Raw genomic sequence first — 24,043 nt, 5'->3', positions numbered from 1 at the left:
TACCATCTGCCCCGCATAAACCCTGCAAGTGATGTATTGATAAAGAAATAAAATCGACAGTGTGCCACCTGGGATCAGAGCTCGGGGACTCTTCTCCTGGCCCCCTGTCCAGAGAGCTGGAGTGGGGTCAGGACAGGAGAACTGAGAACAGGGAAGTTTCTTTAACCAGTCCCATGTTGGTTGCCCATAACATCCTGCTTTCTCCTCATACAACCTTTCGGTTGTATAATATACATGTTCTTAATTCTTCCTGTAGTGACTCCTCTAAACTTTTCCTACAAAGATTATGTTTGCTGCCCCCATTTTCTCCAAGCCCTTATTTTCTCAGCTGGTGGTGAGCCAGGATGACGTCCCCTAGTGATATTTCCTCAAGTCTATAAAGTTAAGCTGTTAATGTTATAGTAGTGTCTTTGTTGCTTTTGACTGACTGGTTACAGCAGTAAGAAATTTAAAGCTAAAAATGAATGGGGAGAATGCAAATTCTTCATCTGATTGCTCACGTAATCTATGCCTTCCTAACTCTTGGAAAGAAAACTCTGGGGTCCGTGGCTGTGAAATTTCTATCTGCTCTGTGGTATCTGCTGCCAGGTTCTGCTGCTGAGATTTTAAATCTTCACTGTTCTCTGGATGCCCAAGTTAAATGCAAATGAACTTTTTCTTTTGTTTCATTAATACCACTTATTACATCTTTGTTTTCTGTTGCATTAATCTAATTTTTTGGAAACAACCTCAAAGTTACAGAAAACTTCTCAAGTGTGGTACAAGTAACTAACTATATACCTGAACTACCTGAAAATAAACTGGGAACAAGATGTCCCAACATCCCCAGAATATGCTAAGTATTTCCTACAATAAGGATATTCTCTTACATAACTACAATACCACCATCAGAACCAGGAGACTAACACTGGCACTTTACTGTTGTCTCATCCTAGACTCCATTCCGACTTCACCAGCGTCTCAATAATGTCCTTTACAGCAAAAGGACCCAGGCAGAACTCTGTGTTGTATTTAGTTCCCTTCCTTGATCCTCATATTTTTGAAGTTATTTTTCAGAACGTTCCTCAATTTCCATTTGCTGTTTCCTCATTATTAGATTTGGATTATGGAGTTCTGGCTGAGTAACACAGAAGTGGTGCTGAGTTTTCAGTCCACGACCAGGTGGCACACAGCTGTGACGGGTCCTATTACTGACGACATCCACTCTGACCAGCTGCCAGGCTTCTCCAGGGTCAGGCCACTCTTTTCTACTTTGTAATTAATTCACATGGGGCGGGGGGTGGTTCTAAAACAATGAACAGTCAGTTCTCCTTATTCTCCGGAGTTACGTTTTACAAAATTGCCGTGAACTCGGCATTAGTGGAATACTAGAACGCTTCTCCCAGGGGACATACAGGGTTAGAGCCCTGTGAGCCTTTAGCATGACATTTCCATCAACTGATCAATACATGACCTTTTTTATGTGTGTTTCTGTTGAAATGTCTCTCTCAGTAAGTAGATAGACAATTCATTAACATTGAACTCATGGCTAACAGTGCTATAGCTCATATCTGAACAAAGATAATTTTCATGTATTTTCTCCACAGGGCACACCATGGCCTTCATGCACTTAGGGACACTACATGACACTTCAGTACTATGTTAGAGACCATTTCAAACAGCGAAATCACCAACAAGCAGCACCAAAAATGCCAAAAACGTGGCCCTTAAGTAGACTGTGAAAAGGACATGTGCACATGCACACATCGTATTAATTATTGTTTATGACACTGACAGTTATTTCTGTACCTACCAATAGGCTGAAAACCACAAGTTCACACTGATATCTCCTGTTCCAGAACACCATGGGGGCACATTCCTATTTTCTCCTTTTTCGTATTTGTAATTCCCTTTCCAGATAACAGAAAACCTTAAACCTGTCTCCTTATCAGATCAGCCCCTGCAAGTAGCTGACCTCTTGTTGCTGTCCTCTTCTCCGACCCCTCAGAGACCCCTCCTCGCCCTGCTGAGCTCTGACATCCGGGGCCCTCTGTGAGAACCCCCCACCTCACACATCTGGGCCACCTCAGCCTGACCCGCACCACGTCCTCGGGCAGGAACGCCCCTGTCCCGCTCTGGGCCCTGCAGCTCCCTGCGTCACCCACGAGGACGCCTACGTTGCTTATTACCTCCTACTGTCTTCTGGGCTTAACTGTTCCAGAAGGGTTGAAAAGAAGAGGAAGGATAACACAGACAATTTTAATAGCTGAATTTTCTATTCACTATCTCCTTAGTATTTTTAACTGTATTTTAAAAAATAGAGATCATTAAGCAATTTAGGTCCTGAGGTTGGGCCAGTAATTTTAAAAATTTAAGAAATCAATACATTGTGGCAGAAATATGGTATAAACATCCTCTGACCTTCATATAAATCCATTATTTTATACCCTTGACCCTTTTCCTTTAGTTGACAGTTCTGCTGTGTGTTATTAGGAACATAATCGTGTGCTCAGCGGAGCACTAGTGACAGCAGGTGACCGTACCCCGTCAGCTCCCGTCAGTCCCCATTTGGCCTTGTATTGGTAATACTGGAATGGCTTTGTCGGGATTGTAATTAAATAGGTAACTTTATGGCTCCTAAATTTTTTCAATGTAACGTTTCTAGTTAAAAAAAACAAAAACCTCACAAAACCCATGATCATAGATGAGATCTTAGTTTCTCTCTCCTAGACAAAAAAAGTTAAGATGATTTCCTTGACGCCATCAGGAATATGTCACTCTTTCTCCATGTTACATTAATATCTGTAAAGAGCGCTGGTTGCCACTCTTTTTTCCTCCAGAGCAGGGATAACAGACACATGGCAATACTTCCTCCTCCCACGCTCACTACTGTATCTGGGTAGAAGCAGATCTGAAAAAGGAAGCCCTGAGCTAGACCTTAAGCTCCAGGAACCAATCAGCACGTGTGTCACTAGCACACTCCACCTCCCGGCTCGCGATGGAGAGGTGAACGGATGGGTAAGTATGGTACTGGCAACGTGGCCGGGACCTGCTGTCCTTTCACCTCCATCCTCTCTTCAGAGAGCATTCCAGGTGTCCCATATTCAACGAAAAAAAATTCAAATCCTTTAATTTGAAATCAGACCATTCTCTCTGGAAACTGTGAACAGACTAGTCACTGATTATATCCGGCGTGAAAGACAGCACCCTACCTCTGCACTCGGTACACGCGGGTCCACGGAGGCACAAGGGCAAGGATTCGGGCCACCAGTTCGATCAGGTCACTGGGAGAATAGCTCTTATATCTTCCGGATTTCCACAGCTCATAAAGCCCAGTTCCACGAATCACCAGGGTAGGGTAGAGTTTCAAACCATCGGGACGAAAGGCAGGGTTCTCAAAAAACTCCTGTGAACAGAGAAAATGAGGTCTCCATTAATTATGCACTGATTACCCATGCTGAAGTCTCGATCCTGGGCCAGCATCTCTCACACACCCGGTCCTTACACTGCCTTTCCTTCCCATCAAGCGAGGGGAGGCAGACAGAATAGAGACTCCTTGTTTTTACAGCCTCCCTGCAGGGAAACACGGGTGTGCTGGGTGACCACGCCCTCGCTGACCCAGCCCCTGTCCACAGCTGTGGTCTCATCCCGTGCCACCCGCCTTCACCCCTTGCTTTCCTGCCCTCAAAGGTAGTTTCCTCTGCCTGGAACTTTCATCTGTTTTCCTTCATCGAGCTAACCTTCAGGTCTCAGCTCCAACACCAATTCTTCAGAGAGGTCTCCCTGACCTTCAGATACAAGTTGCTTCAATTAAAAAAATTGTGCTTTCTTAACATCCTCACACCGACCATTTGTCTGATGCCTGCCCGAGCCCCCAGGCTGTACCCTCCTTTAATAATGGAATATATGTAACTGTTCAAACTTTTAAAAGTTGTGTGACAGATCATCATCTGGCCTCCAAAACCTGAAATGTTTATTATATGGCCTCTGCAGAACAAGTATGCTGACCCCTGGGTATAACTATTTTGTCCCCAGGCCAACTGGTACCATTCCTAACCCGGGATACACACTGTCCATTTGTTATCTGGACACTGAGCGATACATCTAATTCATCTACTTTGACACAGTCATTTCCTGCACTGTATCATCCCAGCTGGCTGACTTATTTCTTTATTGGGGCTGTAGCAGGGACACCAGGCACTCTCCTTTCCATGATCTTGCACTGGGAATTTGCTCTTATCTTGATTTTGCTTGGTATGTGATGGAGGAATGAGGGTGGACCCGCACAGCTCCCTCTCACCCCAACCCTAGCGTCAGTATCTGCACGGCCAGCAGTAGTACGGTTTATGAACCGTGAAAATGCTTTTTTATCTTGTGCAACGTTATTCTTGCAGAGCTTTCCATTGTTTAACTTGCTTTTCTAAGAAATCTAACTACAGAGTTTTCGATCTCTCTCATTGATTTCTGTCATAGTCTTAAGTGCTGTAATCTTTGTGCATCATTTGCTCTTAGGGATATTCTTCTGTAACTGCATGTAATTTCCGCTGTAATGTTTATATATTAAAGATTCATCAGGTCTTTAATAAATATTCTACAGCCATCCACAAAGAGTATGTATGCAAGTCACTGTCACTAGTCTGCATCCATACTGGGACATATTTCAGTGAATTACTTCTGGTCACTTGTATGACAAATTCAGGTAGGAGACAAATAGGCTCACATACTCCTTTTGTAAGAATGATGATAGATGAAATTAGTTCTGGACTTCTGGTTAAACACAGAGAATTAAAATACATGTTTCTTTCCTTTCCTTTCCTTTCCTTTCCAAATCACACTAAAGGAGAAATAAGTGATGGCAATAAATTTTTGAAGACAGAAAATGGGGCTGCCGAAGGGAGGGCAGCTCAGTCACACCAGAGTCCCAGCAAGGTTCGTGGTCAGGAGTACTGGGAACTGGGCAGGATGGAAGGGAGCACTGCTTAAGTCTGTTCATGGAGGGATTTATCCCGATTCCCTAGTCCTTGTACAGGTGGTCACCTGCCTGTCTGCTCCCTGGAGAAAGTAGAAAGCTGCTGGGTTTCCAGATTCCAGACACAAAGGAACACGTGGGAGAGGATCAAAGCTGAAAACAGGGAGATTAAGTGAAAGTCAGCACAGTGTCTGGTGGACTCCCCGCCCTGCTCCCTGGGTGTCAGCAGCCAATTTTCTGTGACCTACGCACACCACCCACCCACCAAGAAGAAGCTGGAGAGTCATCTCTGGATTAATCAAATGGCTCTACTTAAGAGTTCAAGACACTGACATTTGGAAATCCTCTAAAGAAAGGAGGGTTTATTACATGAAGATCCTTCAGTGAGGCTTATCAGCAGGTAGCCACAAAGAGCTTGCAATTTGGTTTTTCAGCCCCTCACTCGTAAAGTATGACCATTTGGCTAAGGATTACTGGAAACCTGGGGGGAAGTATAGAACATGAAGGGTGGACCAAAACAGAAAGAGAAGAAGGGACTCGAAGAAAACAGAGGCACTGCACAAAGAAAAATAAAACTTCAAACAAACTATAATTCCTTCAGACAGACAAGATATATTACACACATAAAACAAGAACAGGATGCTAGGGAAAAACTGAACAAGAATGTAAGAAAGGACTCTTGGAAATTAAAACCGTAACAAAAACATCTAATAGGAAAGTTGAAAGATAAAAGTGAGAAGATAGTAAGAAAGCAGAAAAAAAGATGAAAAATAGAAAAGATAAGAGTATTAGCTAATCAATCTGGAAGATCTAATGTTTGCTTAACAGAAGTGTTAGAACGAGAACATAGAAAATGAAAGAGGGAAAATTATCTAGCAGTACAAGGAAATTTCTCAGATGACAGGGTCCTTCAAAATACAGCATGATTAATTAAAAAATTCTTGCCAAGACATACCACTGTGAAATTTCACAACATACGGGATGAAAAGACTTTCCTAACATATCCCAGAATTTTTAAAATAAAGGTTATATATATTATAAAATGTAAAAATAAGGAATATAAGAGAGACAGCATAGCTTAGTGGTAGAGTGTGTGCTTAACATGCATGAGGCCCTAGGTTCAATCCCTAAAACCTCCATTAAAAAAGAAAATAAATAAAACTAATTACCTCCCTTCCCAAAAAGAATAAAAATTTTAAAAAAGGGAATAGAGGTTAGGAGTAAGACCGACATTGTGCTTAACAACAGTGTTAAGAGCTCCACGACAATGATGCAGTGTTTAAAAAAAAAAATTAGGGAAAATGATTTTATAGAATTCTGTAAGTGTGAAGTTAGAACAGAGACATTTCTGAGCATGTAAAAGGCTGAGTTCACAGGATGAATGCTTTCCTAGAAAGCTGCTGGAGCGTGTGTGTCAGTGAGTGGGAGGAGGCGGCAGGGACGCTGGAGCATTTGTAAACGACCTGGATACTCTCCAGGGAGAGGAAGGAAGCAGACTGCTGTTTCTCACTGCACGTCTGATAGTACAATTTGACTTTTTAAGTTATGCATGTATTGCTTTCATACAAATAAAAAATAACTGAAAATGGAATGAGGTTTAAAGTTTTATTTCTGTAAGATCCACCCTGACCTGGATTTCAACATCATTCAGGTCATGAATAGTCATTCACAGTAAAACAGACTTCCCTTCACCTAAGAAAGGAAACACAGAAAGGAGCAACAGAAAGGGGGTTTTCCTAAGAGCCTGGTTCTCCTTGAGACTCACCACTGCCTTTAACAGTTACTTAACCTCATCAGGTCTCTTCTCCTTGTCTGAGGAGGCTGCAACAGGCGGTCTTTTCTGATATAATTCTACACTTACCTGTATTCTATGACATTACCTTAATTAACAAGCCTTTATATTATATACATGTGTATATATATGTATTGTATGTATATGTATTTACATGCAGTATATTGCATATGTGCAGTCAAATTGTAACAATTCTACCTAATAAAACTGAAAAATGAAAAATTAAAAGAAAAAAGAAATACAGAAGGTCCATATGTACATTTTCAAAAACAATAAAAATATTATATTAAAAACACCGAAAACAAAACAAAAACCCAAGCAAAGAAAGAAGTAACAATAAATACCTCTAACCATACCTGCCAAACCATAACTTGATCACATTAGCTTTTGGGAAAAACAGCTCAGTGAGGGGTGGGTGGGGGAAGAACCAAGAGTCAAAGGGTAGGAGAACATTAACGGACTTTGAAAGATTTCTCATTACTGACAGGAGATTCTGGAGATAATTTTTCCTCAACAGCAACTGACATTCTTCAAACATTTTCAGCAACCTGAGCTTGGATATCCAGGAGCAGTCTAATTTTTAAAAGAACAAAATACCAAAACAGCTAAAAGTTATTTTGAGTAATTAATGAGTCCTATGTGAGGCTAGGTGGAAAGAGTGAAATTAATGCTCACAGGATCAATTCCTAAGATGTTAAACATCCTCCATCACAATCAGCACTTCCAGCTTTGTAAGAAAAAGGAAAAGTTCATTTCAAAAATAATCTGAGTCACTGGAAAATATAATAAACGCTGTTTATCACACACAGCTATGAGCACTGCACCTACCACGAGGTAAGAGAATGATTCTGCCACGAACAGACGCAAATGACCAGTGCGCTCTGAGCGATCCGGAACCGACCTAAATCACAAGCTGGGCGATCAAAGCCAACTTACAACTAACACACGGAGGCACACAACCCTAGGGAACAGCATCTCAGTGGCTGGGCAGTGGCTTTATGGATCAGTGCCAGGAAAGGCTGTCCTGTCCTCTACAGACAGAACATTTGTAGACTTCCACAGTTACACGAGCAGACCTCTTACCGAGCAACCCTTTTGTTCCTATGGAACAAAACACATTAAGGGAACTATATCTGTGGGTTGCTAATAATGTGACAATAAAATAAAGTAGGGAAAAAAGGTTTTAAAGTGTAAAATATATTGCCTGCTAATTCAGGAAAAGTTGTGAATTCCAAGTAGGCCCAAACAAGACCTCCTAAACAAAAACTAGTTTTGAAAATGTTTCTGTGAACTTTCAACTGAAATACTTCTTAGGTACAAAAAACTGCACGAGACATAAGTGTACATCTTGATAGGCATTTACTAATCATGTAACCAGCACCTAGACATTCAAGTCAAGAAAAAGAACATTATCAAAACCTCGGAAGCCCATAGCATGCCTGTTTCCAGTTGCAATTCCACCCAAAGTTTTTGAACTTCACATGAACGGCACTGTACGTTAGGCAGTCTTCTGGATCTGGTTTCCTTTGCTCAATATTATATTGAATAGAGTCAGCCATGTTGTTGCATGAAGTCATTAATTAAATGATTGTTTTACAGTATTCCATTGTTTGACTACACAACAACTTATTTCTGTATTCTACTGTTAATGGACACATGGGTTGTTTCCACTCTGATGATAACAGTAATTTGTGTCCGTGTCCTTGGGTAAACGTGTGTTCATTTCTGTTGGGTCTATAAGTAGGAGAATTGCTGGGTCATGATGTATGCGTATGTTCACTTTAGGTAGATACTGTCAAACAGTTTTCTAATATGATGTACCAATTCATATTCCCGCCAGCAGTAAATGAGAGTTCCAGTTGCTCCATACTCTTATCAACAACTGATACTGTCTTTTTCATTTTAGCTATTCTTAGCTATTCTGGAGGGTATACAGTAGCCATGCACTGTAGTTTTAAATTTCATTTCTTTGAAGATTAATGACTTTGAGAACCTTTAAATAGTTTTATTGACTATTTGAATATCTGATTTGCAAAGCACTTGTTCAAGTGTTTTTTGGCCCATTCTATTAGGTTGTCTGTCTTCTTAATTGATTTGTAAAAAAATATTTATTTTAAAGCAATCTATAAACTTTCAGAGAATTTTTCTCTAGAGAGAAAACAGGTTTCTCGTTTTAGCTCTATTTTGTTACTCATTTGCTGGTATGCAGTTAGAAAAGGCATATGGTCTACTTATATTCCCTGGGGGTTTCTTTGAAAAGATTATAAACAAGCAGTTAAATCTTTTTATATGAAGGGGCTGTCTCTGCAATATTACTTTCGAACTATTCTTTATTTTGAAGACATTAAGGAAAATGAATAGTGAGACTCAGCAATTCACTATTACTTGACATGTTTTTTCCAAGGGCACTTAGAGTTGCAAATTTTGGCTATACCTAGAAACTGTACTAAGAAAAGTATGTTTCAGGTGTCTTTTAGGCTTGAAGTCTGAGTACCTGGCTAGTACTACTGAAGGGAAGATAGACTTGAAATCTATTACACAGCCAATATGGGGGATCAGTAACATCTGTGAACATGTGAATTAATGTTGTCTTATAAATAGGCCTTTAGTTATAATTCATTGGCTTAAAAATAATAAAAGAAAAATTATTAACTTCACAAATAAAGCATCATGAATACCACTGTTCTAATAAACATAGCAAAATAAAAGTATTTTTGTGGGTGAAATAACTTGATAAATATTTTTCATCCTCTACTGTAAAAGGATATCCCTAAGCCACTTGCCCTATCTGAGAATCTGCAGGAAAAAAGAATTTTGACCAATCTCATTTCCCAAGACAAAGCTAACATGGATCAAGCAAATAAGCGAGGAGTCAAAACAAAGAAACCAACCCCAGAGTTAGGTATTAAAATCCAAAGAACAAAAAGGCTGGGAGAAAACAGAATTATTTTCTTTCACTGTTTAATTAAATCCTGGAAGAGAAAGGCAGTTCTAAGCTTAGAAGCATTGGAAGAAATTGTCACTAAATAAATAAGTAAGTAAATACTACAGGTTTAACAATAGAACCAAAGTAAAAGGATAAAGATAGGTTGCGGAAAATAGTTTTAATATAAAAAACAACGAATCCACAATGTCCTTACCTAGAAAGTTCATCTAAGGTTAAAAATATTATATCCAATAGAGCAATTGGTCAGAGGACAAAAACACATAATTCCAAAAAGATGAAAGACTCATAATTATTAAATACAAACCTGAAAAATGTATTACTTAAAATTACAAAATGCAAGCTGAAATGGCACTTTTATCCATCAAATTAACAAAGATAAAAGAACTATCTGGGGGAAAAGACAACCCTGCTGAAATGAGTACAAATTGTGACAACCCTCAGAAAAGCAACCAGGCCACATGGGAAGATTCACAGAAGTGTTTACACCTTCACCTGATAATTCTACTCCAGGGAATTTATCCTGAAGAAATCATCTTAAATTCTGCAAAATATTACAGGCATAAAATTGTTTTATGTGCCGTCTACTTACAATATCAAAAACTGGTTTTAAAAAATTTGGAAGTGGTTAAGCAAAGTATGGCATATTTATTCAATGGAAATTAGGCAGGCATTTAAATATGTTAACATTTTCATTGACACCAGGCTATAAAATGAATGAATCTTTGTTTTAATGTTATCCAAAATAGCTATTAAAATAATTATCTATCATATATACAAGTTTAAGTGTGTCTGCGCATAATGCATATATGCATAAACCACCTCATCCCCTTAAAAAGCCTAAGTGTAAAAAAATCCTGCGCATATATGCATAAACCACCTCATCCCCTTAAAAAGCCTAAGTGTAAAAAAATCCTGGGAGTGTATTAAAAAATTAGGGTTTTATTTGGTGATGGAGCTGTGACTTTTCTTTCTCTATGTGTTTCTACTATTCTATGAGGTTGTATTGCTTTAATAATGAGGGAAAAAAGTCAATAGTAAATAATCAGAAAGAGCAGAGGGTAGGAGCAGCACGCAGAGGAGATTCTAAGGTAGCTTGGCTTTTGGCAGGACTTACTGTAAACTGTTCAATGTCTCTCTCTAGTCCCACGTTTGGCAGATCCGGCATCATATGAGCCACAACTTTGAAACCAGAATCTTTGGCCAGGTGAAATGACTCACATACTGCCTTCACCGTGTGGCCCCTGAGGAAAGAAAATTCACTGCCTGTTACACAAATAAATGGGCAACAAGCTTAGTACAAGGAACAGAGGGAAAACAATCTCTGAGACATGTAACAGCAGGTCCATAATGAAGAATGACATGGTTGGGGGGAAAAGAAATCTTAGAATGTCATTTTTACATCTCCACCTCTAAGAAAGTCTGGAAATTTTTTTTTTTTTACTTCTGATATATTTCTCAGAAATTCCCTTATGTACCTACTCAAAGTTCTGACAGTAAATGAGGTAACAGGAGTTAATGAATGTCAAAATTATTTGGTTTAGCATCATTGACCAAAGTAAGCTTGCTAGTGTAAATATCTAAGTTAAAACAAGAATAATGAGCTCAAAACTATGCAGAAGCAGCACCTTGTGATGCCCTTTCATTTAAATGTCTTTTTACAAATAATTTTATTTGGAGAGAGAGAGGGAGAGAGAAAGATGGAGAGAGAGAAAAAGACAGGGAGAGATACACCTATACACAAAGCAGATTTCACTCTGGTGGGTTGGAGGGTCCTAGAAAAAGAAGAGAGAATGACTTAGTGACAAGGCAGAATCATCTGGGGCCAGCTGGATAAATCATTTTAACATTCTAGCGCCACCTCCAAGTGAGCAGCAAACCCTAATAATAGTGGGGCTACTAAAGACTGAAGCCCTTTGTCAATCCTTTCACCACCAAGACATTCCCATTCACCACGAAAAAGTCCTAGAAACCATGGGCTCCATCCCACTCTCTGAATGCTCCCATCCATTTCCCTGGCTTCACTCTCTAATCTCCTTCTGCTAATGACTTCTCAATCTATAAGACTAGGCTAGGTCCCTCCTCTGATACCACACCCTAATAGCCAATTCTCTGAAGTTGCACCGTACAATACTGTAGCCACTCGGCATACGTGGTTATTCAAGTTTATCTTTAAATTAATTAAAATGAAAACTTCAGTCCCTCAGTTGCACAACCCTTTGGACAGTGCAGGTGCAGAACATTTCAGTCATGGCAGAAGGTTCTGGTGGGCAGCCCTGCTCTAAAGCACACCTTCGACTGGTTGGTCCACAAGTATCTAAAACTCAGGTTACCCAAAATGAAACTCAGCTTTCCCCCAAGCCTCTCTACTCCCCATTCTTTCCCATCCTCATTTCCACTCAGTCACCCAACACTTCTTCTCAGGACAGCATCTCTTGCTTAAGTGACTGCAACAGTCACTTAACTGGGCTTCCTTCCAGCTTGCTGGGCTTAGCCCATCCTCGTACTGGGATCCCCATAAAGTGAAATTTCTAAAAGGCAGGTATGCTTTTATCACAGCTGAGCTTACAGCCTGTCCTTGGATTAAAGCTCACACTCACTGGGCTGACTTCTAAGGCTCCTCATAATTCGGCCCCTTTGCTTACCTTCTCGTCCTCACCTCTTATCTCAGGCACCACGCCCTAACCGAACCGCCCCACCCCAATTCCCTAAATGCGCCTTGGGCTCCCATCCTCGGGAAGTGGCCCGTATTTTTCTTTCTTTCTGAAACAATCTTCCTCTTCCCCACCTGACAAACTCATACTCGTCCTGTAAGTCTCAGCCTAGATGTCATTTTCTCCAGAAGGCTTCCCTGATCTTCAAGAGACTCTCCCCATCTCCCAGGGCCCTGCCAGCACAGCCCCGGGTTACTGCAGCAGCCCGGCCGTGTTCTGGGCTGAGCCTTCCCTCCAAGAAGGCATCCTGTTTGGGTTAACCTTTCTCAAGCCCGATTCCCTCAGTCTTCCCTCTGCTCAAAAAATATCTCACAGACCTCTATTATCTAAAGGAAAGAGTCCTCCATCCTTAGCCTGACATTCTTCTTGGTTGCTTCTAAGATGCTGACCCGTGCGTTTCCCTTTGCTTCCTTCTCTGAGCACAACCCTCCGGCATGCCTACCCAAATCCCATTAAAGTGAAGTAGCTGGTAAGGTCCAACTCAACACACACCTACTCCCTGAAGCCCGTCTTTATTTCTAGAGAGAAGAGACTTCATTCGGCACTATCCAGCCTTGTTCCTTTCCTTCCTTACACTCTCAAATATCTCAAAGTTTGGACCCATCACGTCACCAGCCTTTCACTAACCTGCCATATGGTACTGGCTTCACAAAAACCAATCTCTTCAATCTCATCACAGCTCCCTTCTTGTTGAGATCCTTTTCTTTGTTCTGACTCTCCCTGGCCTTCTCTCCTGCTTTCAATTACCGACCTTGAGCCCTGCCTTCTGCTTTCCATATGGGAAAGGCTATTCTGACAAGACTATGAAGAGAGATGAGCATGTTTATAGGCTACTGGGAAAAAGCCAGTAGAGGAAGTTTGAAAGTCAAGGAAGGAGGATAGGGAACTAACAGCACAGACAGAGAATGACTGAAGAGGAGGAATATCTAGACCTCTCTCGCAGGTGGGGAGGAGCACAGATCTAACTGGTGGGAGGAGAGGAAGGCTTGTGCAAGATCATTTGCCACCGTCTTACCGGTTGGTATCTCTGGCCACATCCTCATAGACGCTCTGCACTCCAATCTCCAGCCTTGTGCAGCCATAGGTCAACATGTCACTTAAATGCCGCTTCATGCAGTAGTCTGGTCTGGTCTCAATAGTAATTCCGATACATTTTGTGAGGCTCCTCTCAGAATACCTGCAGAGCAAATCTAAACGTAAACAACCTGCTGCAGTGCTAGGACATCTGCTCTCATTTAGAGGATGTCTTCCCAGCTCTAACCCCGTGGTTAAGAGCATGGGCTATGCAGCCAGACTGCGTGAGTTCAAATCCTGGCTCTGCTGCCTCCTACCTATGCAAGCAGGAATGTCATTAACCTCTCTGTGCTTCGGTTTCATTATCTGCAAAATGAGGATAATAGTACCTACCTGTCGTGAGACTGACGTGACAGAACGAGCGCACGGTAATGTACCACCATCATTATCATTATTATTCTCTGCCGTGTGCTGAGACCATAATCTTGAAAGCAGTGATTTCAACTGAAAACCCTATTTTTAAATTCCTAGCAACAATAGCTCATGTAAGTGAAAACCATCTGCATTATTTATTTCCCACTCTATATTTTAGAGTCATATTAAATAAAAGAAAACAAAAGAAGGGGGAGAGGCATGTATAATAATCACAGAAATAATTTAGATGAAATGTCTTCTATATACACAAGTCTTTTCGCCAAGTCTATTAATCTGAGTGGTGACTTACAAAATTAGGGATCATTTTTCTCCTTCACTAAAACCAGGTCTCAGAGCAGTGAGTACCATGTTAGATTCAAGCTGTTTTGAATTAATAGCCTTAATGCTGGGCCCAAATCCAGAAAAGTGAAAATGACTTGCTAAGGGGGCTGCTGATGTGACGGAACAGGAACCAGTATTTAGAGCGGCCCCTGTGGCCGAGCACTAGGCTGCACACCCTACACATGATGAACGCTCCCATCAGCATCATGAACTGTGTCTCACTATCCCCATTTTACAGATAAAGAAGCTGAAGTTCCTGCAGCGATTAAATACTCTGTCCACGGGTACAGAGCTCATCAAATCCAAGTCAGGATTTGAAGGTGCGTCTGCCTGACTTCAGAATCCTTGCTCTGTGTTTCCCTTTGTCCCATGATTGCTTGGACAGTTCAGCGGGGGACATCAGCTCTGTCTCTTCAACTCTCTAAGGTCCCAGAACGAAATCACTCTTCTCAGTGTGCCCTTCCCCAGCTTTCTCAATTCTTCGGGGCGGGGGAAGGGAGCCTTTTTTTTTTTGCCACTCAATTTCCTTCTTGCCAAAGACGTTCATTGTTTCTTGACAAATAAAAATAATAAAATTTCCATAGTTTTGTAACTACTGCTTTCCTTTAAGTTCATTCATTCATAATTATCAATAAAAATTGACATCTTTAATTTTAGTGTTAGTAATAATTATTAAGAAGGTTAAGAATCACTGCACTGGAAGACTGGGGCTGAAGCCTTTCACTCCAGACATTCAAGCGCATTCACATAACACTGCGCTCCAAGGTGCCGTGTAGGACTGCCAGGGGCAGCAAGAGCTAAAGGCAAACATCTCCACGGCTACTAAACCAGGAACCAAGACAAAAAAGGGGTCAGATCTTAGCAAATCTTGCCTCTGACAGGATACTAAACCACTTGGCTTCTCTGATAACAACTGGATCGCAAAGTCCCAGGCCTCTCAGATAGGCGGGTACCAAGGCACGCAAGAGAAGTGCAAATGCCACACGACACTGTGACTCGCCTTCCTGGAAGGTCAACTATTGTGCTTGGAGAAAACCAGTATTTTTAAAAATTAAAACATTATAGAGAAAGCAAACTGCACAAAGGTTGATTTAAAACAAACAAAGAGCAGAAGACTAAATATGTATATTTAACAAGGTAAATGAGAACATCTTACAATCAGCCATTCCAAAATCATACCACAGACTTCTCTGTCGATTGATATTTTTATAAAGCTCACAGTATTTCTTAAAAGGATGCCATTAAGTCAGCAAGCTTGGCAGCACAACAGGACCTTGCATTCCTGGGAGAGAACTAGGGGACAGATAACTGCACAGATGGGAATCTGTCTGGAGGAAGGAAATTCCCTAGCTAATGTCTCTACTGCACACATCACCAGCGCCTGACCAAGGCTGATCAGGAAGGCTGCTGCGAGGATGCCAAGGTCTCTTTACAAGTGGTTAGAATACAGTATAAGACACAGAGACAAACCTGGTTCTCAATAATTTAACTCCATTTCAAAAATATCTTTCCTCCGGGGGAAATGTCATTACCTTTTGTGGGAGCAGAAGTAGAGGAATAAAAAAATAACCTAAGTTTTTAAAAGCCAATATTTTGTATTTACAAAAGGTTTTTTACCACTGTCTTCCTTTCAGAATTGTATTTTCATCTGAAAAGCAATTAAACACAAATTCTTATCAAATTTGAACAAAAACAATGGAGTGTTTTCTAAAAAACAGGGTATAAGTTCATCTTATACTTACACAAGAATAAGATCATTTTTTTTAAAAGGATTTTTTGGTTAATGCTATATTTAGTCCTACGCATCACTGAACCTTGCCCCTTCATTTAACAGAGATGTAGAGCTATCAATACGACTGTTTTTTCAATATGCAAATACATGCATAAAGGCTTTCAACTAATCTAAGCAAAATATCCGAGCTGGCATTCTACAGCCTGCTCTACCCTTCCATGTCATTCAGAGAGCCATCCAACAGTGTGGCTCTCCTTCCAAACCTAGTTCAATTACCATACCTGTGGTGGGTGGGAAGGGGGCATAGACTTGTTAAGTTGTTGGGCATTTAGGAAATGTGCCAAACATTTTCCAACCCTGATCATAAGCTTCTAAGAGACAAAGTCAGGACCTGTAACCAGGTCTTCTGATTCTAATTCCATTTCTCTTTTTGTGGCATTATAGGGTCACCTTAATTAAGCCTATACACCACTAGTATGGGGCTATGTTGAATCCTACAGTCTTTTGTATGCCACAGAGCCACACCAACCATAAAAGATGCTAATGTTCTCTGTGAAGCATAACATATGTTAACAACATTTTTTTTAAACCAAGGGGGTAGGAGGGTGGGAAATGGGACAATAACCTGGGAATATAAACGCATATAAAACCTAAATGCTACTCAGCCTTCAAAACATAGCTCAATACATTTCTCCTCCTGTGACATCCTCCCAGCACCTCTCAGTAACTCTGTGCTCCCATTCCCAAAGTTCCCTGCCCATACTATGAATACAGTTGGCCTCGTTATTTGTGGGTCTGTCTGTCCACCTAGACAGGAAACTCCTGGAAGGCAGTAGGCTCGTATACGTTTAGAGGTTAAGAGCTTTAGCACTAAAAACTCTCCTTCAATATAAAAAAAATAAATACGAAGAATGAATAAATGGATTAGGAGTAGCTGAGGACACAAAGGTCTCCCTTCACTCTCACAGCAGCCTCTAGATAATTCTACTGGTTCCTTCCTTTTGCAAACAGTTAACCCTAGAAGGTGCCTAACACTAGGCTAGGAATTCTACAGAAAGTAAAATGACAATAGTTCTTGTCCCAGAGTTGCTCAACAATCTAGCTGCAGGAATAACACATGGAGATTAAACCAATAACCACTTAAGAACAAAGAGCCAGAAGTGGTAGAAATTTAAACGGATATAAACTATTTCTTGGAAAGCTTGTTTCCAGTTCTGGAAGGAAGAAGGTGACCCATAAAAGTAACATCTTTATTATCACTTACTGTCTCCTCACACTAAGGCCCCAACTAGGGGGACACTGACGGAACACAGCACGCCGATGCTAAAGTCCCTTTATCATCTTCTGTAAACTGTTTTTGATTCACTACAAGAAGGCTGTGAGAATACTTCTGATTGCTGTTAATCTGCTGCAGTCCTCTCTAAACCTCTGTCATTAATTAAGTGGATGTATCTTACTTTATTTTTTTTATTCCCCTGTGCTATACAGTATAATCTTGTTCATCTATTCTACATATGCCTGTCAGTATCTACAAATTTTGAACTCCCAGTCTGTCCCATCCCACCCCCCTCCCACCTGGCAACCACAAGTCTGTATTCTATGTCTATGAGTCTGTTTGTTTTGTATTTATGTTCATTTGTCTTTTTCTTTGTTTCTTTCTTTTTTTTTTTTTTTTTTTTTAAGATTCCACATATGAGCGATCTCATATGGTATTTTTCTTTCTCTTTCTGGCTTACTTCACTTAGAATGACATTCTCCAGGGACATCCATATTGCTGCAAATGTCGTTGTGTTTTTATGGCTGAGTAGTATTCCACTGTATAAATATACCACCTCTTCTTTATCCAGTCATCTGTTGATGAACATTAAGGCTGTCCCCATGTCTTGGCTATTGTAAATAGTGCTGCTATGAACATTGGGGTGCAGGTGTCTTTTTGAAGTAGGGTTCCTTCTGGTTATATGCCCAGACAATCCTGCTCATGGTTAAAGGTAAATATATGGTAAAGGTAGGAAATCATCCATGCACACAGCTACATGGAAAGTTAAAATACAAAAAAAAGTAAAATCTACTATATCCACAATAAGTAGTTAAGGGCTAGACAAAAAATTAAATATATAAAATATGGTATCAAAAACAGTAATTGTGAAGGGAGGAGATTATAAATGCAGGATGTGTCTTACTTTTAGATTTCCCGTGTGAAATGTCACTAGAGGCCTAGGCCTAAATTCCCGAGAGGCTTAGGGAAACTTATACGTGGACATTCCTCTACCTCAAACTCAACCTATTCAAACCAAATTACAAAGTAAATAGTAATGTTATGTAAATGAAATACTGATTTTCATTAGTCACAATGTATAAACTCTCTTCTGCACCTACAGTCCCAAACTAAGTAGAATTTATAAACTTCTTTGGATAGCCAAAAATCTGTTTGAATTGTCGAGCAACATCCGGGGGTTACTGGTGTTAATTCCTCAGCAGCAGTACCATAGAACACACTCTTTTTTGTCTATAATCATACCTAGAAAATATCTCAAACAAAATTTTATGTTCTGTATAATGTGGTGCTAGTGATATTCTAGACATACGAACAACTGAGCTGGATGTTTGGTGTGGTGGAGGATTTAAAAGCAACTCTGTTTTTCCATTTGAGACGGTGGTCAAGTTTGCTTCCTGCTTCTTGGATACTGGCAGTTGTGTCAAGAGGGTCGATAAAATAATAAGGTTCTTCCAAACACAAACTGAGGAAACAGAGAGGAACAGAATTTTGATTTTTAAATGAGTACAACCTATGAAAAGCTAACCTGGTGACACAGATTAGAGACTAATCGGGGACCCCTGCTCCCTTGTCATGCTAGCTGACAAAGTGTGACATATGAGAAACAACCTGTAACATTTTGGGTTTCAGTTCTTTCAACAGCTGACGAGAATGCTACCATTTTATTCTCCTAATCAGGTAGACGACGTTCATAGACCGGAAGACTCAATGTTGTTAAATTGCCAATTTGTGCTACAGTTTAAACACAATCCCAATACTATCACACTTTTCAATAGAAATTAACACGAACAAACTTTAGATAGAAATGCCAAGGACTTAAAATATCCAAAGCAATCCTGAAAAACAAAGACAGAATTATAAGACTTGCACTACTTCAAGATATACTACAAAGCTACAGCAATCAACACAGTGTGGTACTGGCATAAGGACTGAAAAACAGATCAATGGAACAGAAGAGAGCCCAGCCCCAAATTTATACAGTCAACTGATTTTTGACAAAGGTGCCAATACAATGTAAATGAGAAAGGGAAGTTTTTAAACAAGTAATGCTGAAACAATTAGGTATGTACATGGAAAAAAGAAACCTTGACTCCTACCTCATGCTACATATAAAATTAATCATTTTATATCATTTACATCATTAATATCAAGATAGATTATAAACCCAAGTATGAAAGCTACACAGAAAAACTAAAACTATAACTAGAAGAAAACACAGAATATCTTCTTGCCTTGGGAGTAGGCAAAGATTTAATTGAGATAATACAAAAAGCAATAACTATGAAAGAAAACAATTGCTAAATTAGACTTTACCAAAACAAAATACTCTGATTGAAGATATTAACATAGTGAATAGTTAAGCCACAGACTGAGTTTTTATATTTGCAAAATACAGATCGAATAAAGGACTGGTATCCACGCTATATAACAGCCCAATAAAAGATGGACAAAAGATTTTAACACACACTTCACAAGGGAAATATATGCAGAAAGCACATAATGAAGTGCTCAACATCATTAGTCACCAGGAAAATGCACAATGAGATACACCCACCAGAACGGCTAAACTTTCAAAGCCTAACAGTACCTTATGCTGGTGAGGATGTGGGACCACTGAACACTCATACAGCACTGGTGGGAGCACAAATGGTACAACCACTTTGGAAAAATGTCTGGCAGTTTTAAAACTATAAACATATGATGTAGCAATTCCATTTTTAGTTATTACCCAAGAGAAATAAATGCACGCATTCACAAAGAGACTTGCATAAGTATGTTCCCTGAAGTTTTACCATAATAGCTACAAACTGGAAACAGCCCAGCTACCCATCAACGGACTGGAGGAACTGCGGTCTCTGCATAGAGTGGAATCCTACTCAGAGCTAAACGGTAATGACTACTGAAATACTCAACACTGATGAATCTCAAAATACAGTGCTCGGTGAAAGATGCCTTACCCCAAAGAGCACATGCGATATGATTCCATTTATATAAAGTTCTAGAAAAGGCAAAACTGATCTAACGAAAGGGGAAAAAAATGAGAACAATGGCTGCCCCTGGGAGATGCAGGTGAGGATTTACTGGGAAGAGGCACGAGGAAACCTCCCGGGGTGGTGGTAATGTGTCTCAGTAGGGTTCTGTCGCACAGGTATATGCATTTGTCAGAACCCATCAAATAGTGCCCATAAGATCTGCGCTTCATTGTACGTAAATTTACTTGAAAAGAAAATATCACAAACAGCGAACTAGCTACTGATATGCATGATGATGCATCTGGGGAGAAGTGCATAAAGTCTGCAGCCTGCTTTGAAGTGCATTTTTTAAAAAAAGAGGGACTGATGGATGGAAAGAGGAATGGGTAGCTGGGTAAGTATGTGGATAATGCAAGTACTGGAGAATCGAGGCGACAAGTATGTGATGTTCACTGGAAAATTCTTTCAACTTTTGGTTCAAATAAAATGTTTAAAGAAAAACAACTAGTATCTCTTTTTATCATGACTAAGACTGTATTCTAGGTCGGACTGCCAATGTTAAGGACCCTGGTCACCATCTATGAAAATCTCGTTGATCAAGGGAGGAAATAAAAGTGGTCAACACATGAAGTGAGGGGTGGGCGGGTATTAGAGCCCAAACCCAGAGATGCAGGCGGTCCTGAGGCCTGCCAGAAATAAGGCCAGAGCAGCAAGGCAGGAGACGTCACTTCCAGGCCTTCTTCGGTTGTTTCGCTTTCTTCATCGCTGCAAGTCTATGAAACCGTCTTGTGGGCCTGGTACCCAGGATTACTTAGCACTCTAGCTTTTCCAAGACACAAGATACAGTTGAAGGATGTAAAGTCATTGATGGAGGGGAAAAAAGAGGAAGGAACGGAAATGAATTAAAAATTCCAGAGGGAGAAGGTATGACTCAACCACTTCTGGACGGGTAACTAGCCTTTTAAATTGCATCTTGTGAAAACAGCCAAGGAGCATTAGGGATTGAATGTAAAACTGCTTCTGGGCAAGGCTGATTAATAAGGAATAAAACTGTTTTAAAAGGTTGCTCTGAGTTATTTGGCAATGTTTGCGTTCTGGTGAACGGGTGACTCAGATCGCGCTGCCGGTCCTTTTCATCTCCAGAGCTATGATTTTTAGAGGATGACAGTCACCAGTAACTGATGCTCTTGGAGACTACCGCTGATAGTGATGAGTGATTATCACTTTGCTTGATTTAACGAGCCTTCACAGACACCGTACCTGCTTTGCCCTTGAACTTTCTGTTCACTCAGCTTTCCAATGTTCCCACCCGTAAGATCAAAACTTACTGCTTGCTACTAACTTGTCATAAATAATAACCAAGTTCACCTTGTTAGGGCTATTCCTTACCCTAACTCAATCTTTAAAGAAAAAAGCAAAACTTTAATCAGGTTAGACACATGATAGCAAAGCAGGGACACGAGCTGAGACTTGACCCTAATTCCAACAAAGAATTTTCCTCTTAAATATGGTTGACTCATCTGTCACAATGCATAACTTTTAACCTAATTTAAGATTAATCTTAAAAAACAAAAACAAAAACCTATGCCAAGCTAGTCAGGTCAGTACTACATCTGTGTAGTTGTCCTAATGTCAACCACTAACAAAATAAACATGGAACTCATTGCCTTGTGTCTGAGAGAGGTGGGCCACCTTGGGTAACCCAACCAGTTTTCACGAATACCCTCTGTGCAAAAAAACTTAGAGAACAGCAAGGTAAAAATCTCATCCAAAAATTTAGAAGAAAACATGTTATGTTCAAAACACAGTATCTCTGAGTTGCTCTTTATTTTGCAAAGATGTTAACATTTGAAAATAGTTTTCTGTCTCTAGTTCTAAAGTGCAAACCAGGTAACTATTTCTTCAAAGTATGCAAAATTTCCCTAAAAAACAAATACCAACTCTAGCATAGGGAGTTGGAAGTAAAAATTTACCTCAACAAAGGAAACATGATGCCCAAAACTGGCTTTTTCCAGAATATCTCATAAAAATATAGAGACCAGGAGAAAAGAGCAAAAACATGGCAAGCGTGGGTGGGCAGGATTCAGTGTAGCATTTATGGATGGTTTTTATGGCTCCCAGATTGTACTTTTATTACTTCCCAAGAGCCATTCATGAGATTTGTTGCAATGAAGACTCAAGTCATATGAACATTTTTATCTGAAAGTAAAGTGTTTGTTGCCCCCTTGAGGTAAATTCAAGAACAGAAGCAAAACAACGCTGGCTTTGCCTAGTCCACTACAGAAAGAGGCTTTCTTCACCGAAGGGCTTTTTCTGCACACACACTGTGATCCGAAGTTGTACTATAAAACTCAATTTTCACCCCCAAACCAGACAATTTACAAACCCCACTGGGCTCTGGACCATTTCTGCAAAAATAAAGCTAAAACTTTACATGAAGAACAAAGCAAAAATTTTAAAGTTTCAATTGATGAAAATGTCAAACTGACTGCATCCTAAAAATCCCTTATGCAGAGCTTCAATTGGCCTAGCTCACATGACCCAGGGGACCCAAACTGTAGATGAAAAAGCTTTGCGGCAAATTTGCATGGGGGTTGGGGGCAGTGGGACAAGTCCAAGATATTTATGGCTTAAATCCATTTAATGGGCAAGGTCTGCAAACATAAGAACAGCTGGACTGAGAAAAGAGTATACAATACACAAGCACGACGAGAAACAACGATGGTCTGAAGAGATTACCCAGCGAGGGAATTCTCAGAGTTCAACGGGTTTCAGTCAGTAACCCTCCCAGGTACAGCTGCCATCGTAAAGTCACGGGGCTGTGAACCAATTAAGGCTGTTTTTCTTCCAAATGCATTTTATTCTAAACTATCATCTGATTTTCAAAATAAGAGGAGTGAGTTTCATTACACCATTACTCCTCTAAAGTCTGAAAGACTTCAGCGTTTTACTAAGCATGACTCATGTTCATGAATGATCAGTAAAAACACGGTCCCACCTCATCCTGCCACTGAAGGTCCTGCAGGATGAAGAGATCGCCCTGGCCAGCTGCTGCTGAGAGTCCAGATTTACGGACAGAATTAACTTGTCGCATCCTCCAGTGGCAATCGAGCAAAGCAGGTTGCTCACACACACTCCCAGCTGCTGAACTCTCTACCCAGGTCCCTCAAACTACCCTTCATATTTACTTAAACTTATGAAAAGCTCTCTCTACTCTTTTCATTTTTATAAACCCCAAAGAGAACAAAAGAAGTTAAGGGAATAGGAGAAGTAGGAAGAACACAAAAAGATGTCCCTGCCCCCAGTTCTAAGAGGCAGCCCCACCTGGGTCACTAGCTGCCAGTATCTGACCAACAGATCCACTGCTCAAAATTCATTCACACATTTGCTCACGGCTACTATGTGCCAAGAACTTAACTACAGGGTAATGAAAGAACCCTTGGGTTCATGCAGATTTGGTCCTACTTATCACCCTGCCAAAAAACTCTAAGAGGGACACTATTTGAACAATCTTATAATTAGCTATATGACCCGTCTCCCGTGTTATAAAAGAGAAGTCAGAACAAAGCCTGAAGGCAGTAGGAGAGGGAGTGCAAGAAAAAGAAACATCTCTTCCAATATTGTGAAGTTATGGATGGTGTGCACACACACGCTCATGCTTTTTTCACACCCAGCACGGTCTCTTGCATTACAGCCACGTTCAGGCTCTGGGTTTCACAGCCCCACTCCACCACCAACTCCCTGTGTATTTCAGGCAAGTCTGCTTAATCCCTGACCCTTAGCTGCCTCACTTGTAACACAGGGATACTTTAAACGCTTAACTCGAAGACGTCTTATCAGCATTAAACAATGAACACTTGACACAATGCCCAGCACACTGGACATGGAATAAACA

At 40.4% G+C, this 24,043-nt stretch overlaps 1 protein-coding gene across 1 annotated transcript in view; it reads right to left on the bottom strand.

Annotated features, from left to right (window-relative positions):
- Positions 1–24,043, bottom strand: part of ELP3 (elongator acetyltransferase complex subunit 3) — an 80,940-nt gene that overhangs the window by 37,788 nt on the left and 19,109 nt on the right. The window contains exons 8-10 of the mRNA XM_010995418.3: positions 13,414–13,575; positions 10,802–10,928; positions 3,192–3,385 (exon numbers count right to left, since the gene is read on the bottom strand). Of these exons, the coding sequence (XP_010993720.2) occupies positions 3,192–3,385; positions 10,802–10,928; positions 13,414–13,575 (483 nt within the window). The remainder of the gene's footprint in view (positions 1–3,191; positions 3,386–10,801; positions 10,929–13,413; positions 13,576–24,043) is intronic.

The sequence above is a fragment of the Camelus dromedarius genome, chromosome 36, assembly GCF_036321535.1.
Source record: "Camelus dromedarius isolate mCamDro1 chromosome 36, mCamDro1.pat, whole genome shotgun sequence".
Lineage (NCBI taxonomy): Eukaryota > Metazoa > Chordata > Mammalia > Artiodactyla > Camelidae > Camelus > Camelus dromedarius.
This window is presented reverse-complemented; position numbering and strand designations above follow the sequence as displayed.